Source organism: Muscardinus avellanarius, assembly GCF_963383645.1.
Source record: "Muscardinus avellanarius genome assembly, chromosome: 18".
Lineage (NCBI taxonomy): Eukaryota > Metazoa > Chordata > Mammalia > Rodentia > Gliridae > Muscardinus > Muscardinus avellanarius.
In genome coordinates, this window is record NC_137804.1 from 36,160,690 (window position 1) to 36,177,985 (window position 17,296).

General features: G+C 43.3%; 1 protein-coding gene across 2 annotated transcripts in view; it reads left to right on the forward strand.

Annotated features, from left to right (window-relative positions):
- PTPRG (protein tyrosine phosphatase receptor type G) overlaps positions 1-17,296 on the forward strand; it is a gene marked incomplete at both ends in the record, with an annotated part of 780,672 nt that overhangs the window by 737,285 nt on the left and 26,091 nt on the right. For both annotated transcript variants that reach the window (XM_080714880.1, XM_080714881.1), the window contains 4 exons: positions 8,000-8,096; positions 15,313-15,395; positions 15,577-15,711; positions 16,933-17,067. In XM_080714880.1, the coding sequence (XP_080571006.1) occupies positions 8,000-8,096; positions 15,313-15,395; positions 15,577-15,711; positions 16,933-17,067 (450 nt within the window). The remainder of the gene's footprint in view (positions 1-7,999; positions 8,097-15,312; positions 15,396-15,576; positions 15,712-16,932; positions 17,068-17,296) is intronic.

Genomic DNA, 17,296 nt, shown 5'->3' on the forward strand with positions numbered 1-17,296 from the left:
AAAACATGGATGATAAACATCTTTGAAAGTGCCGGGTTAATTATTAAGAACCAAGCAAATCGTCAGTGGTGGCTGTTGTCAGGATTATTAATCCTTGGAGAGGAGGCGTGGGTTAACGCAGCCTTTGATTTTAAGAACTGGCGCATAGGAAGCAAGGTAGAGCGGCGCACCATCCTGCCAGCGCCGGGTCCGTGCCAGCTTAGCAGTGACAAGTGTCAATGAGGAGCTATTAAACAGACTGCCCTTTTCTTCACTGAGGCGCTTAGCTAAGGCGCAGCTCTGGCAGCAAGACTTGTGCCGAGGAGGCCAAGTTTTCATGGCAGCTCAGCTGTCTTCTAGCTCTGTGGGTGAGTCGATTCCTTTCTCTTTCTCGTCTCTACTTGAAAATGGGAACAAGGATAGCGGTGCTGCCCTGCCCGCCTCTCCTCACGCAGTGGCTTCTGGGGCTGTGAGGTCATGCACGGTGGACACCTGGGGATCCTCGGGGAGCTGTGCCACCGGGAGGTGCAGTCGCCCCCCCATGAACAGTGAGATCTAACATAGGACCCGAATCCCCTGTCTCTGTGCAAATCTGGATTCCCTAAAGGCTCACGGAAAGGCAAGTGTAGTAGCAACTCGGTTCAAGTCAAGTTTGCGTGTTACTTCTAGAGCTGAATGAGCGCAAAGGCGGTGGAGAGAAAGGAGTCTCTTATTGCCCTGCAAAGTCACGTGTTCATGGAGCAAACAAAAGCATGTGAGGGATCCGATGCCACTCTCAGATGCTGGCCCCGAAAGTTGCCTCTTCCACTACAAAGAACATGGTTGAAGTCGAGCATTTTGTATTCATGAGAACAGCAAATGTGTGTGGTGCCGAAGCGATTTAGTTCATTCGACTGCTGGCAGGATGACTGAGCGGGGAGCGCGAGGCATTTAACAATATTGATGATATTCAGGACAAACACTTGTCCTCCAGAGAGCGGGACTGGATCAGGATGGCCCAACGCCGCTCCGGCTTCTCAATTATTTATGATTTGAGACCCCAGTGCTGTTCATCACAGCTGGTTTTGACACCATTTAATTATTCAAAATAATCAGCTACACCCCTGTAAACTCGATCTGACTTAAAATGGGCTTTACTGCATCAAAAGCATGCCTGTTAACAAATTCTGGGCATCTGTACCCTATTTCTGTCCTCAAAATATATACATGTAGTGACTGAAGGTTTTAGTCACAGCGATTGAACTTTAATAGCTTAAACATTATTTGCTCCTAGGGAAGGGGAGGAGGTGGGTAGGAAGGAAATGTTCTTCTACAGTTATCATTTCGAAAGATTTAAAATCAAAGGTATTCAGAATAAAAGGGATTTTCTTTTTTTCTTTTTTCTTTTTTTCTTTTTTTCTTTTTTTTTCCTTCCTGAAGAGAACTGCAAAGCAACAGCAGCAAGGGAAGAATAAGACAGCTCAAAATCCAACCAACACTGTTGCCTTCTAATGATGTGGAAATCTGAAGTGTTTTAAAACAAATGCATGATTCCTTTTTGGTAACTCTGCCAAAAGGGAAAGGCTGGTAACAAACCTCATGGGAAAACAAAAAGAGATAGCCAGGCGTGGTGGCGCACGCTCGTAATCCTAGGACTTGGGAGGCTGAGACAGGAGGATCGCAGGCTCACGGCCCGCCTCAGCTGCTTGGGAGGCCCGTTTCAAATAATAATAAGAAGAAGGGGGCGGGGGAGGAAAACTATGAGGCCTGTTTTATAAACAGAGATGGTAGCAGGCTATCTGAAGAAGGACAGAAAAAGAAGTGCAATATAAAAGTAATAAAAATAAATTTTGGCAAGAGAGTAGTCATTTTACCCTGGATTTCTAGACCCTTATATGGAGAGCATCGCTGGAGCATCTTCTCAGCACTGTGTGTGTATTATCCTGTTTTTTTTCGGCATGATCCCACGAGGTGGGTGCTCACTGCCGCCGTTTTACACATGAAGGAAGCGCCCAGAACACAGGCTTCAGTGGCTGAGGTTGTGAACGGCAGCGGCTGGGTGCAGGACCAGGGCTGTCTTAACTTAAAACTGCACAGCTCATCCTGGGGTGAGCTCGGAGGTAGAATGCTTCTGAATCCAGCCTCCGATACCACAAAAGAGAGAGAAAGCAAAATCAAGCTGAGCTAAGTAAATGCTGAGCTGCAGGCACACAATTTTGAAGGCGTGCAGAGGAGAGAGGCATTCACAGGGTTTGAGGGGTTATAGCAAGCAAATTTCTCTTTGCCCCATCGTCTGGTTTAAAAATCTGGGAACTAAAACACTTTGGTGCATAGCTGCCATGTTTTCAGAGCGCTGCAGCTTAGACAAGAACGAGAAAGACAACTCACTGGCAAAGTTGAGTCTTTGTCTAGAGGTGATGCTGAAAGCCAGCATTTTGTCCTTGTCAGAGAAATTTCAGACACTGTGAGAAGCTGTGAGACACTCAGACCTCTGAAAGATTTTTGCAGTCACAGGAAATCACATCAGTCCTTGTCTCAGGGTAATATCCGATGACTCCTCTTTACCCTGTACCTGAGCCTGCTTCCGCGTCACTAGCCTTCCCACGAAGTGGCTTCCTGAAAGAGTTTTATATAGCAGCTTCCTTCCTGGTCCCCTCAGCCATAATGCCGAAGGTTTCCAAAGGTGCAGTGCTGGCATACTCTCCAAAGCTCTGTAGACTGACAACATTAATAGGCAGGGTTTGAGAGAATAAAGGCTGGGAGCGGAGAGGAGGCCAGAGGTCCAGAGCTCCTTGACAAGATCCTTTGGGGGATAGCTCCTATTATAGTTAACCAGCTGAGCTAAATTTGGCCTGGCAGATCATCTTAAATCAAGAGAACAAAGCTTTGTCCACCTGAGCCCATGCGCTGGGGGACGGGTGGCCACAGTCACTCTGTGTAATGAACAAGGACTTCCAGGTAGCTGATGACATATATCAAGGAAGGGTCTGCACAGAGGTGTAGTATTGCTCAGACACTGACCCTGAGCCTCTGTGACAAAATGTCAGCTTGGTCTTGGATATCTTATTTTTTATTTTTTGGTGGTGCTGGGGATGGGCTACACTCCCAGACCTATTTTATATTTTTATTTGGAAACAGGGTCTCTTAAGCCAGCATGGCTGGCTCTGAACCAGCGGGATCCTCCTGTTTCCACCTCCCAAGCGCAGGGATTACAAGCGTGCGCCACCACGCCTGGCGCTGGTCTTGGATATCTGTCTACTACATACACACACTTTTATTGTAATTGTAATTACATAATGTACACTGCAATCGTAATGCAATTACACATCATACTGAGGACCAGTGTGATGCAAATCACAGCTCTTGGTGTGTACTTTATAGTTGGGTAGAATTCCATTGTATGTATATACCATATTTTCTCATCCATTCATCTGTTGACACACCTCAGTTGGTCCCATAATTTGGCTATTGTGAATTGTGCTCCTGTAAACATGGGTACACATGCATTGCTATAGGATTCTCATTTTTATTTTTTTGAAAAAAATACTGAGGAGTGACATAACTCAGTGGTCTTTGATATCTTAAAGAAAACCTTTTTAAAGACCTTAGGGGAAAAAAATCATAGCTATTTAAGTTGAGGCTCTATGAAGAGAAGAGAGTAAAGCACATGAAAAATAATTTTAACTGCAGGATGATAGATTTTGTTTGGGCTCTGGTTTTCCAGAGAGGAAAGACAGTCATTCTGGGTAGAGACATAGGAATTTGGAAGAGAAGAGGAGACATTCTTAGCAAGGTAAATGGCAATAAAACCAAGAGCATGGAGTCTTCCCAAAGGGCATGGAGTGAAATAAATAAATAAAAACTAGAAATGGAGACCGTTGAAAGGATCCAGAAGCTGCAGAGGGTTCTGAGTAAGAGAAAGGCAGTGAGGACAATGCTGGGAGAGCGTGGCCGCCGCTGTGGCCTGCGTGGAAGAGAGCAGAGGTGGGAAGATGTAGCGTATCTGCACCTGCCCCGGCCCAGCTGTGTGTCTGACGCTCTACCTGCACGGGCGACGGTTCTGACATGCCTCAGCCGCATCCCCTGTGGGATGACAGCTCTGACACGGCCGTGGGCTGCTGGAGTGGGACACACGCTTGGCCAATACCAAGGCACCCCGTCCAAAAGAGTGTGTACAGGCTCTCTTTGCCAAGTGATCTGAAAGATTGCTATATGTGTTTCTGCTCAGTTTTTTTTTTTTTTTGATGGAGACAACAGGAGGTCAGGTGCCCTCTAAACAGCCTCTCATGTCGATGACCTCATCTCCTAAGAATTCTGGGTATATCAAATGTTAGTATTTTTATTTGTTCATCGTTTGATTTTTCTTACTGTATTTTACCACTGGCCCTATCCTATTCAATGCTCATATTCACAATATTCATGTTTGTTGAGAATTCTACCTTTGTCACATAGACAAGAAAAGACAGACTTGACTGTTTCCCAGAGTGCTAAATAGGTTACACTCTATCCTCCACTGGCTAGTGTTACTTTGCAGGGTTTTAATGCCTATTAAAATCACATTGACTCTGAAATGCCAGTTCTGCTGGAGGAAAAGCACTCCAGCATCAGTTGATATTATCAGCATCTCAGTGAGCCAAGCATTACTGCGAGGACTTGCAGAGGACATCACTACCCACAAGACGAAATCAGAAGGCCTTAGGCAAACCCCAGGAGTTCCAATCAAGTCAGATTTAGCATTATTTATGACAATTCTTTGTTTTCTGTCATTCATGTAATTGGAAAAGTGAAATAGAGGCGGCGGATCAGACCCAGGGTTTCAGATAATAAGAGTTTGGTCATATCGAATGACCGTTCTAAACAGTGCAGACATCTGCTCCCAAGCTGTCCCAGTCAACTACATTATATTCTGATACAGGCCCAGCCTCATTTCTAGCTATGGCCACTAGATCCACATAAAAATGTCAGATGAAAGTACTAAAAGCAATGTTTCAGAATAAGATATCTAAACCACCAGCCCTGAAGAGGTCCATGCCAAAGGTTTGACTTGCAAAACCCAGGAACAAAAGGCTGACAGCTTGTCTCTGGGATCTGTATATAGACTGAATTCGTATCATTCAGAATACAGTCCATCTTCAGAGGTTTGCTGCCTTTGGAGCGATTCACAGGAGCGTGCCTGGGGCTTTCAAGGCACTTCCAAAAGGCAGGTTCCACTATTCAAGTGTGGTTTACATAGCTCACGTTCTCATAGATGTTAACATATTCAGACTCATTACTTTTTGAACAGTCTTTCTCATTTTAGCCAAAGGCAACCTGAAGGCCCTTTAAACTAGTGTTTGTAAAATCATAGGTTATAAGCTCTTTTAGAATAGAGCCAGAAACAGCAGAGTGCATCACATGTAACAAGGGTAAGAAACAGGTAAAGTCATGAAATACACTTTCCCTGAAGAAATGGATTAAATTAACGCCTGTGGGGCTTTTTTTTTAATGGGCAGCTGGGAAGGCCTACAGTTATGAAAAATTCAATATGCAGCTTCCAAGAATTGGAGAGTCAATAATTACTTCTCCTTTGAACATAGAGTAACCCTTTGTTTTATACTTTGTTAGATTCTCTGATTACAGCCTGTTCCTCCTGGAAAAGGGAGGAGCCCTCAGTGGGAAGCGCTTTGTGAAAATAAAAGACAACCAGTTCCTTGTTTTTCACGTGCTCAGTGTAAACGCTGTGGAAAACATCCGTAACTGCTATGCAACTCCTTTGTGAAAAAAAAGTCTGCACACTCCTAAACTCTGTTACATCTGCTAAGTGTAAAACACTTCTGATAAATTTGTGTTACTCTGTGCCTGCTCCGTGGAGCAGCTGTGCACCGCTAATGACTTCCCTTATTAGTTAGCTCCAGTACTTTCCTGGGTTGGAAGCATACAGTGTAGAAATATTTGGCTTTTCAGCAAACTTGCATTTAGCTAAAGGGGGATGTCACCATTCAGGACCATCATAGTGGAAAGGAGTTGTTTCTGCCACTGTTATTTTTCTAAAGTTCACTTAAGACTAAGAGTTCACAGACAATTCGTCAGGACCATGCATATGTGAGCCAGATTAGACAACTAGTTGGTGTCATTTATTATTCGTGTCATTTCAGGACTGAATCTTTATGGTCAGTTTGCGGTCTCATGCTTACAACATGAGGCTCTAAAGCCCATGAGCACACTGCAGATCATGGTGGAGATTGTACTTCGTGAAAATTCTAATTCATTCTGTAAGACTCAGGAGGATTCTGATCTCCTCTTTTAAGCCTACCTCTCTCTTCGCTCCTATACATTTGTATTCGTGTGTGTGTGTGTGTGTGTGTGTGTGTGTGTGTGTGTGTGACAGAGAATTGAACCCAAGTATATTCTACCTCTGAACTACACCTCCACACTGATTTCTTTTTATTTTGAAGTAAGGTTTTGCTAAGTTGCCGAGGGTCTTGCTAGGTTGCTGAGGCTGTCTTCAAACCTGCGGTCCGCCTGTCTGAGCATCCCAAGTACTGGGATTACAGGTGTGCACCACCGTGCCCAGCCATCACCAATTTTTGCATCAGTTTTTGTCACTCTTCCTTTCTGTTGATCACATTTGAGTGGCAACTAAAGTATCTTTTTTCTCCTAGACTGACATATGCAAAAAGAGAAATTCTTTTTTGTCTCAACCTAAGTCAAATCTGGAATAAAGTAGCCGGGAGTGGTGGCGCACGCTTGTAATCCCAGCATTTAGGAGGCTGAGACAGAGGATTGTGGTTTGCAGACAGCCTCAGCTACTACTTAGTGAGGCCCTTTGCAACTCAGATCCTGTTTCAAAATAAAGAATAAAAAGTTGGGTGGGGACTGTAGATCAGAGGTAGAATGCCCCTGGGTTCCATCCTCAGTACTGAAAAAAAAAAAATCTGGAATAAAGTAGATGAACAACAAATTGGTAAATAAAATCATTTTATCTTTTTTTATGCTTGTTTTGATTATGGCAATAATTATACCAGAAGTTGCTTGGGCAGAAATAATGACTACATCATTGCCAGAGAAATATTTTATCATTTTATCCTTTGGCTAGGTATGTGTATACATATAGCTATGCATCGAGAACAAGTCTGAGAACTTCCTCATGGGGCAGTTTCCTCATTGTGTGAACACCAAAGGGTACACTTGTACAAACCTAGATGTGACCGGCCACTTACTCAGTATGCCACTTGAAGCAATCAAGAGTCAACACAAGGCGTGTGAGACTGCTGCAGCCATTAAAGTGCATATTGGTTTACAGTCAACTTTATTTACGTGTCTACAATGAGGACGGAAAATATGTAACATAGTATGCTGGGTGTGGTGGCACACACCTGGGGTCCCAGCAGCTCGGAAAGTCTTCGATTGCAGGTTCGAGGCCTGCACATGGTAAATCAGCACAACTCTGTCTTAAAAAGTAAAATGGGAGCCGGGCGTGGTGGGGCACGCTTGTAATCCCCGCGCTTGGGAGGCTGAGACAGGAGGATCGCGCAGGTTCGAAGCCAGCCTCAGCTACTTAATGAGGCTCTCAGCAACTTAGCGAGACCTTGTCTCCAAATAAAATATAAAATAGGTCTGGGAGTATGTATAGCCGGGAGGTAGAAGGCCTCTGGGTTCCACCCCCAGTACCACCAAAAAAAAAAAAATAGTAAAATGGGCTGGGGGTGTAGCTCAGAGATAGAATCCTCCTGACTTCAATCTCCAGTACCACCGACTCTATGTATATAGAGAAAGAACACGTACAGTAAATACGTAAACCAGTAAGCCGTTTATTATTGAGTATTATGTACTATACATAATTATATGTGTTGTACTTTTGTACTTTATACAACCGGCAGCATCACCTCAAACACTGAGTACTAACTCTGCTGTCTTCGATGTCACTGGGAGATCTGAATTTTTCAGCTACAGTCAATGGGCTCGCTGGTGCAGTTGGAGTTAACTGAAACATTGTTATGCGGTGACTTGAATTCTTTTTTTTCTAAAGTGGGACTGAAGCCTTGTTTGTTTTCGTCACCAGGAAGTCCAGCGCTGCACAGCGGATATGAACATCACAGCAGAACACTCCAACCATCCAGATAACAAGCACAAAAACAGATACATCAACATTTTGGCATGTGAGTAACACAAGTTCAACTACCTTCTACTCCGAGGAAATTCGATTTCTCTGCAGGTCATTAGCAAAAAGTCAAGCAACCAGAATCCGAATACCAAGAAAGAATGCCACTTGCAGACGTGCCGTCATGTGGCTTCCGCCGCGTCTGAGTTCAGCATTTCTTGCTCTTTACTCTTTCTTTAGGGCTGCCACATTGCAGAGAGCTTAACAAGGTGACGCCTTGACTTAACGAGGTTCTGAGCTCGCCCTTGTCACGTGGAGTGATGTCAGGAGTCAAGTTTGAATGTCACTTAGCTATCTTGACATTGTTTTTATCCAAATCTTTCAAATACAAATAGAAATTTGGGGAACAGAAACAAGCTGAATTTCACAGGAGTTCTTTAAAGGCTACCTAATTGGTCTTTCCTTAAGTGATGAACCCTCCAGTCCATTTTGGCCCATGTGTTCAGCCTTGAATCAGCATATTTTCAGGGTATGGAACATCCCGGAGGTTAGGGATTCAAAAAAATAGGCATTCTTCATCAAGGAAGGCCCTACGAATCAGGCCAGTTCTGTGGCTGCAGTACCACTTTTCATAGATATGTAGGGTTAGGGTGATTAGCAGAAAATATGGATTGGGCTGATGTCGTCTAAAAATCTGGACCTCCTTGAGCACTGATGATGTGACTCTCAAAAAGTCTCAGATTTGGAGCATTTCAGACTAGAGATGTTCAGGTGATCGAGTCTATGCAAAGTATCCAAAAAGAAAAACCATTAAGATCTTTAAAAACTTCTGGTTCCAAGCACTTCACATAAGGGATATATAACATCCCTTGATAGTAAATGCAGAAACAGAGGTGTTTATGGTTAACATACACTATGGTGAGGACCACATTACATACACTTGTATGGAATAGTAACTTTAGTTGGACCACTTAAAAATTGAACTTTACTATATAAAGTAGGGTTTTTTTGTTTTTTGGGGGGTTTTTTGTTTGTTTTGGGGGGGGGTTTATTTGCAGCACCGGGGATTGAACCTAGGGGCATTCTACCTCTAAGCTATACATCCAGCCCTATTTTTTTATTCTTTGTTTTGAAACAGGGTCTGAGTTGGAAAGGGCCTCACTAAGTAGCTGAAGCTGTCTGTTAACAGCAATCCTCCTGTCTCAGCCTCCCAAATACTGGGATTACAAGTGTGCGCCACCACGCCCAGCTAAAATTGTTTCAATAAAGTTTTAAGGAGATATATTCACAAATGATAAACATTTTATCTAGCTGAAATATACTGTTCAGTGTTCTTTAGTAAATTCAGAGCAGTATACAACCATCACCACAATCCAATTTTAGAATATTTTTACCATCCCCATAAGGAAACCTACAGCTTGTTAACCAGCGCTCCCAGTTTCTCCCGCTCCTCTGTCTCTGGCAATTTATTATTTTGGACGTTTCACCACGATTCATCCTTGTTGTACCCATGTATCAGTACTCTATTCTATAACTGAGTAATATTTAGTTGTATAGATGATTTAATTGTATGGACATTTTGATTTTTCATTCATTATTTGATAGATGTTTGAGTCTTATATTCTTTGGAATATTTTGAATAATACTGTTATGAACATTCATATACTAGGCTTCATGTAGACATATTTCCAGTTCTCCTGGGTGTATATATATATGAGTTGACTTGCTAGGTTACATGGTAACTGAGTGTTTAACTTTTTGTGTATGTATGTGGCAGTAGAGATTTAACCCAGGAGCATTCTACCTACCGTCAAGCTACACCTCCAGCCCTTTTTTATTTTTATTTGGAAACAGCGTCTCACTAGGTTGATGAGAGTCTCAGTACTTGCTCGCCTCCTCTCTCAAACTCCCAAGTCCTGGGGTTACAGGCGTGTCACACCGTGCCTGGCTCGTGTTTAATATTTTGAGGAACTGCCAGACTGTTGAAAGCGACTGTCCCATTGTTCAACAGCGTAACAGCTTTCCTAATGGTGTCAGCAGCACACCACTGTAGTTTTGACTTGCCCTTTTTTTTTTTTTTTTTTTTTTTGGTACTGGGGTTCCTGGAAGCCCTTCTACCTCCGGGCTACACTCCCAGACCTATTTTTACATTTTTTATTTGGAAACAGGGTCTCCTAAGCCAGCGCACGCGGCTGGCTTCGAACCTGCGCGATCCTCCTGTCTCCGCCTCCCAAGCGCGGGGATTACAAGCGTGCGCCACCATGCCCGGCTTGCATTTCCCTTTTTTGACTGGTGATGTTGAACATCTTTTTGTGTGCTTATTGGCAACTTGTATGTTTTCTTTACAAAAGTTTCTATTCTAGCCTTTTATTTTCTCTTTTTAAACATTGGATTACTTCTTACTGCTGAGTTGTAAGACTTCTTGATAGATATCTTGGGCATAGGTCCCCTGTCTACTTTATAGTTTGCAAAACTTTTCTTGTCATCTTTATCACATTTTATTTTTGTCAGGGTGCCCTCTGAACCACATATAAAATGTAAAATTTTGGTGAAATCGAATTTACCTACTTTGGTTGTTGGCTATATTTTTTATGACATGTCCAGAAAAAGCATTGCCTAATCTGAAATCACAGCAAGATTTACCCCTTTGTTTTTGTCTAAGACTTTATGGCCTGAGCCACATCCCCAGACCTTTTTTATTTTGAAGCAGGTTCGTGCTGAGGCTGACCTTGAATCTGCAATTCTTCTGTCTCGGCTTCCCAAGTACTGGGATCACAGGCCACCACACCCGGCTCTTTGATCCTTTTTAAGCTGATTTTTCTTATACTTTTATTAGCATAATGCAATTATATATCATAGTGAGATCCAATATAATACAAGCATACATAGACACAGCTCTTGGACTTTACTACCCCCTTCTCCCTCCCCACGCATGCATAGATGCTAAGGTTAATTTTTATGCTGGTCTGAGCTAACAGTCCGCCTTTATTCTTTCGCATGTGGATAGCTACTTGTCCCAGGACCGTTTGCAGACTTCTTCCTCAGTGAACTGTCTTAGCACTCTTATTGAAAATCAGCTGGCTATAATGCAATGGGTTATTTCAGGACTCTCAATTCTATTCTTTAAACCTTATGTCAGTCCTTTTACCAGTACTGTACTATCTCAATTACTGACAGCTTTGTGACAGGTTTTGAAATTGGAAACTGTGTGCCCTCAATCTAGACTTGCGAGCCTTCTTTTTCAAGACTTTTTTGTGTTTCCGTATAAATTTTAGATCAGCTTGTCTGCTACTGCACAAAATGGAGCTGAGATTTTGATAGGGATTGCACTGAACCTGTAGAGGACTAGTTCAAGTGTCATTGCCGTCGTGTGTGTGTGTGTGTGTGTGTGTGTGTGTGTGTGTGTGTGTTACAGGTGCATTCTACCTCTGAGCTACACCCCATCACTAGATTGCTGAGAATTTTGTTGCTGAGGCTGTCCTCAATCCTGCAATCCTCTTGTCTCAGCCTCCAAGTACTGGGATTACAAGTGTGGGCTACTGCACTCCAATGCCATCTGACCAGCACTGTCTTCTAATCCATGTACAGGGAGGTCTTTCTATTTATTAAGATTTCTTTTACTTTTATGTATTTCACAACGGGTATCTGCAGTGTACAAGTGTCATGCTACTTCTATTAAATTCATTCCTAAATGTTTTTTAAAGCTGCTGTAAATAAAAGTTTTTGTTATATTCCCATTTAATTGACATTTAAGAGGTACTAATAAACTAAGGAAATGAAGATTGGTTTTTTTCAGGTTGTTGAGAGCCTAAAGATGCTACGAGCATTACTGTATCCTCTAAATTAAGAATGAGTATTAGTATAGTAGGAAAGGCAGGAGGAGATCATCGGCTTCTTTATTAATGTGGGAGTTCTCAGGAAGGGGTCAGGGCCACGTCTGCACTCTGGCTGTGTTCTGCTCTTCCGTCAGTGAAAGCCCGGCTTTTGGGGGAAAGTACAGCCCGTCCGCCTGACTATGACGCGTGCTGTGTGGTGGCCGGCGCGAATGTCCTCAGTCAAGGGTTTTCAGAGACCCACTGAGACAAAACCCTTAACAAATGCATCTCCAGCTCCATGGGCGTCAGTAACTTCTTTCTGATCTTGATCTAACATAGCAAAAGCAGAGGCTTCATTTTTCATCATTCAAAGACAGGGATGGGACCTGAGCTCTGTGTTCTGTACCCGAGCACCTGCAAAGTCCTCCGCAAGCCGCACTGCATAATTTGCAGCATACAGTGCTGTGTATGTCTCGTGAGAGTTAGACCAAGAGCTCACATTTTGGGGAAAAGACGGTGACTGGCAGACAGAATAAATCTGTACATTTAAAATGTTAAGTAGAAATTTTATTAAATTTTCTTAAGATTTTTATTACAATTTCTTAAAAATTTTTCAGGTAAAAGATTTTTTAAGTAAAAGGAAAAAATTTTAAGTAAAAGTAAAATATATTTACGTAAAAGAATTTTTCAGATTGCTCATTGGCTGAGTACAGAAACCCAGCTGATTTTCATGTATTGATTTTGTGTCCTGCAACTTTGCTGAACCCATTTGTATTATTTTTTTGTGGATTTCTTTGCATATCTACAGACGGGATTGTAATGTCTATGAATAGAAATGGTATTGCTTTTTCTAAGTAGCTTTAAAAGAACTCAAAATCACTTTTGAACAAGACTGTTTCACTTGTCTCTGAGGATGTAGAGGAGGGAAAAAGAGAACAAGGAAGAAAAAGTTAAATTTTCCTTTTCTCCAGTCTTTGTTTTTTTATTTATTTTATTTATATGTGGAACATATTGAAAATGGTATACATTTAGACTGGGCCTGGTGCCTCGCCCCTTCCGACAGTGAGTGTCCGAGTTAAGCATGCTACATTCATACTTTTATATATATTCGGATATAGCTCCTCCATTGATCAGCCTCAGCCTTCTTCCTCTCCTATCCTTCCATTCTCTGGCCGGGGGGGGGGGGGGGTGCTGCCATGAAGCCCTTGTGAGGAGCCATCCACGCACGCACCCAACCATGCAGACCAGGCAGGGTGACACGGGACCTCTGCGGTGCTTACGTCCACACACAGCACCCCTCCACGTCACCAGCCTCTACCTCTGGTGACTTCTGTTTTGCCTAAAGAGTAGGTGGCAGGGAAGAGGCTGAAAATCAAAGCAGCTTGTGTGTAACGTGCCCAGGGCGTTTTGCTGAAATGTGGCTGTACTAGGTTCTTCATTTTCACCAGTCCAGAGTTGGGATCCGGTGTTTTCCTGGCCACTTGGATTCCAGGCACATCACCTGTTACTTCCATCTACCCCTAGATATATGCCTTTATAAAGCAAAGATTAGCATACAGATGTCACAGAAAGAAGTAAAATCACACCCTGAATGTACCAAAAACATGATGTAAGAAAAGCCTTCTTTCACAGGCAATGACAACTTTCAGGGTGCATGTGATATTGATCTATTAACAGTCTTATTACCTTTTAGTTAAATATGAATTTTACAATTTTTTTTTTCAGTGGTACTGGGGGTGGAACCCAGAGGCTTTCTACCTCCAGGCTATACTCCCAGATATATATATAATTTTTTTTTGAAACAGGGTCTCACTAAGTTGTTGCTGAGAGCCTCACTAAGTAGCTGAGGCTGGCTTCGAACCTGCGCGATCCTCCTGTCTCAGCCTCCCAAGCGCGGGGATTACAAGCATGCGCCACCACGCCCGGCTGGAATTTTACAATTTGAAGAGTATGTGTGTTCTTATTTGCCAGTCTAAGAAATAACAGTGAGCTGGGTGTGGTGGTGCATGCTTGTAATTCCAGTTGGGAGTCTGAGACAAAGTGGACTACAGGTTAAAGCCCAGCCTCAGCAATTTAGTGAGGCATTTCACAACTTAGTAAGACCCTGTTTCAAAAATACAAAAAAGATAAAATAGGGTTGGGGGTATATCTCAGAGGTGGGTTCCGATCTCTAGATAAATAAATTTTTATTTATTTTTTATCTCAAAAAATAAATAAAAATAACAATGGCTACTAAGGCACAGCAGTTTGCATTCATTGCCTTAGGAGAAATGTTTCATTTGGGGTCTATTTATAACAGGCAGTTCCTGTTTCCTATGAACTCTAGACAGAGCATCTCAGAAATGATGAGGGCTTTTGAACAGTATCTGGTATAATCTAAAATCAGTAATACTTAGGCTCAGCAGGCATGGTGGTACAAGCCTGTAATCCCAGTACTTGAGAGGCTGAGACAAAAGGATCACAAGTTCAAGGATAGCCTCAGCAACTTAGTGAGGCTCTCAGCAACTAATTGGGGGGTATATCTCAGAGGTATAATGCAACCGAGTTCAATTCCACAATAATATATATACATATACATATATACATATATACATGTACATATGCATGCCCAGGATAATCCCCAAGGCCGACTTCTTTTTGATTTAGCCTATTGGTGATTATGACTGTAACAAATATATTCCTAGCTAGGGAAAAACAAAATGACGACTCAGCTTCCTTTGCTTGTTTAGCCGTCCTGTACCACTCGCTCATCTGGGCAAGTAGAGACATATTGACACACGCCATTTGCTTCCTAAGCTGAGGACAACTAGATCTTCAAGTCTATTACATTCAAATTACTATGAGAAGTAACTGTGGTTCCTTAAGTTAGGTTGTATGGAGAGGGCAGGGAGTCCATCAGAATTTAACAGTGAAATCTCCTAAAAATATTTGTTCTGATTCTAAACTCACCTTTTTTTACTTTGATTAATGGGACGAAGGCATGGATAAGTTTGAAGGCCTTTGACCTTGATTTAAAAATAGAGGAAAGCCGGGCGTGGTGGCGCACGCTTGTAATCCCCGCGCTTGGGAGGCGGAGACAGGAGGATCGCGCAGGTTCGAAGCCAGCAGCTCTGGCTTAAGAGACCCTGTTTCCAAATTAAAAAAATATATAAAAATAGGTCTGGGAGTGTAACCCGGAGGAAGAAGGGCTTCCAGGAACCCCAGTACCACCAAAATAAATAAATAAATAAATAAATAAATAAATATTAAATTTTGGAAGATTACAACTTGGCAGTAGTTCAGTAGTTCCACATGAACTAATAAGGACCTTAGTTTGCTTTTTTTTTAGTAGTAGTTCTGCCAGGCATTTCCTCAGGGCCCCGGAGATGCCGCACTCCGTGATTGCCCTGTCTTATATTCATAATGCTACGAGTCAGTCTTTTATGACACCTTGTGGTTTTGCCTCCTTCTCCTCTACAGATGATCACAGTCGGGTGAAGTTAAGGCCTTTACCAGGGAAAGACTCTAAACACAGCGACTACATCAATGCAAACTATGTCGATGTAAGTCAGAGGCGTTTTTACAAACTCGATTCTGAAACTCGCACGCTGCAGCAGAGGCTGCGGCGGGCACTGGGTACCGCACAGAGCCCTCCCAGAAAGACAGCCCTGGTAGGTGCTTGAATTATTAACCAGGCTCCTGTGAGGCTCTTTCATCTCACACTGTGCTGTGTCGTCTTTGAAGGGTTACAACAAAGCGAAGGCCTACATCGCCACCCAGGGACCTTTAAAGTCTACGTTTGAAGATTTCTGGAGGATGATCTGGGAACAGAACACGGGCATCATCGTCATGATTACGAACCTCGTGGAGAAAGGAAGAGTAAGAGCTTCTTGGGTTATCCTCTTAGCAACGCAGCCATAAAATACTGTAGAGTACGTGCTGTTGGGTAGGAACCTGCCCAGGTATAGAGCTGCGGGAGCAAAAGGGCTCTCTCCCTTATCTTGCTCATGGTCTGGTGGGAAAGAGGCCAGAGGCCTTTTAGGTGTGAATTCAGTGTGCTGCTAGAGATGTGTGTTGGTGGTGTGCGCCCGCATGGATGAGCATGCGCAATGGTGTGAAGGTTTTTAAAGGTGCTGATATTTCAGGTGAGGGCTGAACGAGGAGGAGGAGCAGCTAAGCAGGCGGATAGGAGGGAATGGCATTCTAAATACAAGGGACAGGACGAACAGAAAGCAAAGACGTTGGAAGATGCACAGTGCAGTGGGAAAACTACTAACAGGACCGATTCAGGGGAAGCAGAAAGGCTTCAACGCTTTGACCATCACTGAAAGGATCTTTGCAAAAAGTGACTGCTACTAGAGAATGTTCTGGATTATGAATTTCTATGAGACGTGCTAATTTAGGCTGGGATAAACCAGTTCATTATTCAGATTCTCCCATGCTTCCTGTGACTGCGGAGTCCCTACTGTGCCTATTGTGACCCAACTTTGTCACACAAAGACTCGTTCCCCCTAAAAAGACCTTCCTTCCATAGCTGGATGTGGTGGCGCACAAGCGCCCGTAATCCCAGTACTTGGGAGGCTGAGACAGGAGGATTGTGGATTCCAGGGCAGCCTCAGCATCTTAGTGAGACCCTGTTTCAAAACAATAAATAAATAAATAAATAAATAAATAAATAAATAAATAAATAAATAATAAAAAGGGGCTAAGGTATAGTTCAGAGGTAAAATGCCCCTGGGTTCAATCCACAGCACCAAAAAGAAAAAGAAAAAGGAAAGACCTTCCATAAATCCAGCTTAGCCTTCTAAATGATACTTAAATCTCATTTGTAAAATAATCCTGCCCCCGTGTGTGACTGGCTAAATACAGCTTTCTTTCTTAGACCTTCTTTAAACGACAGCGTGTGCTGATCATGATCAGGAGTTCCTGGCTGCTCCTCAGATGGTCTTGCCCACCCTTCTCCCAAGCCGTCGACCTCTCCAGAGCTGGCATCCGCCTCTCGGCACTTCAGCCCACGGGTTTCTTCTTCAGTCCGCGGCAGTGTTACCTGTGTTTTAACGTTGTCATCTGAAACTGATGCCTTTTCTTTCCTTCTTGTAGCGAAAATGTGATCAGTATTGGCCAACAGAGAACAGCGAGGAGTATGGGAACGTAATCGTCACGCTGAAGAGCACAAAAGTCCACGCCTGCTACACCGTTCGCCGTTTTTCAGTCAGAAACACGAAAGTGAAGAAGGTGTGGAGGGAGTGGGTGGTGCGCGGGCATCTTCCTCTGTGCTCGTATGAAATGGCCGTATGACCGAGGCCAGATCTCATAACCAACTTGGTTTCCAAAAGTGTTTCTCAAGCCTTTGACTGACATCAGTGTCTGGTGTGAAAGGTGCTGGCTAACCACCGAGCAGCACCGCACCGGCCTCGCCGCGCTCTCTCGTCTCTCCACGGCCTTCGCCTCTTGAGAATGCCGT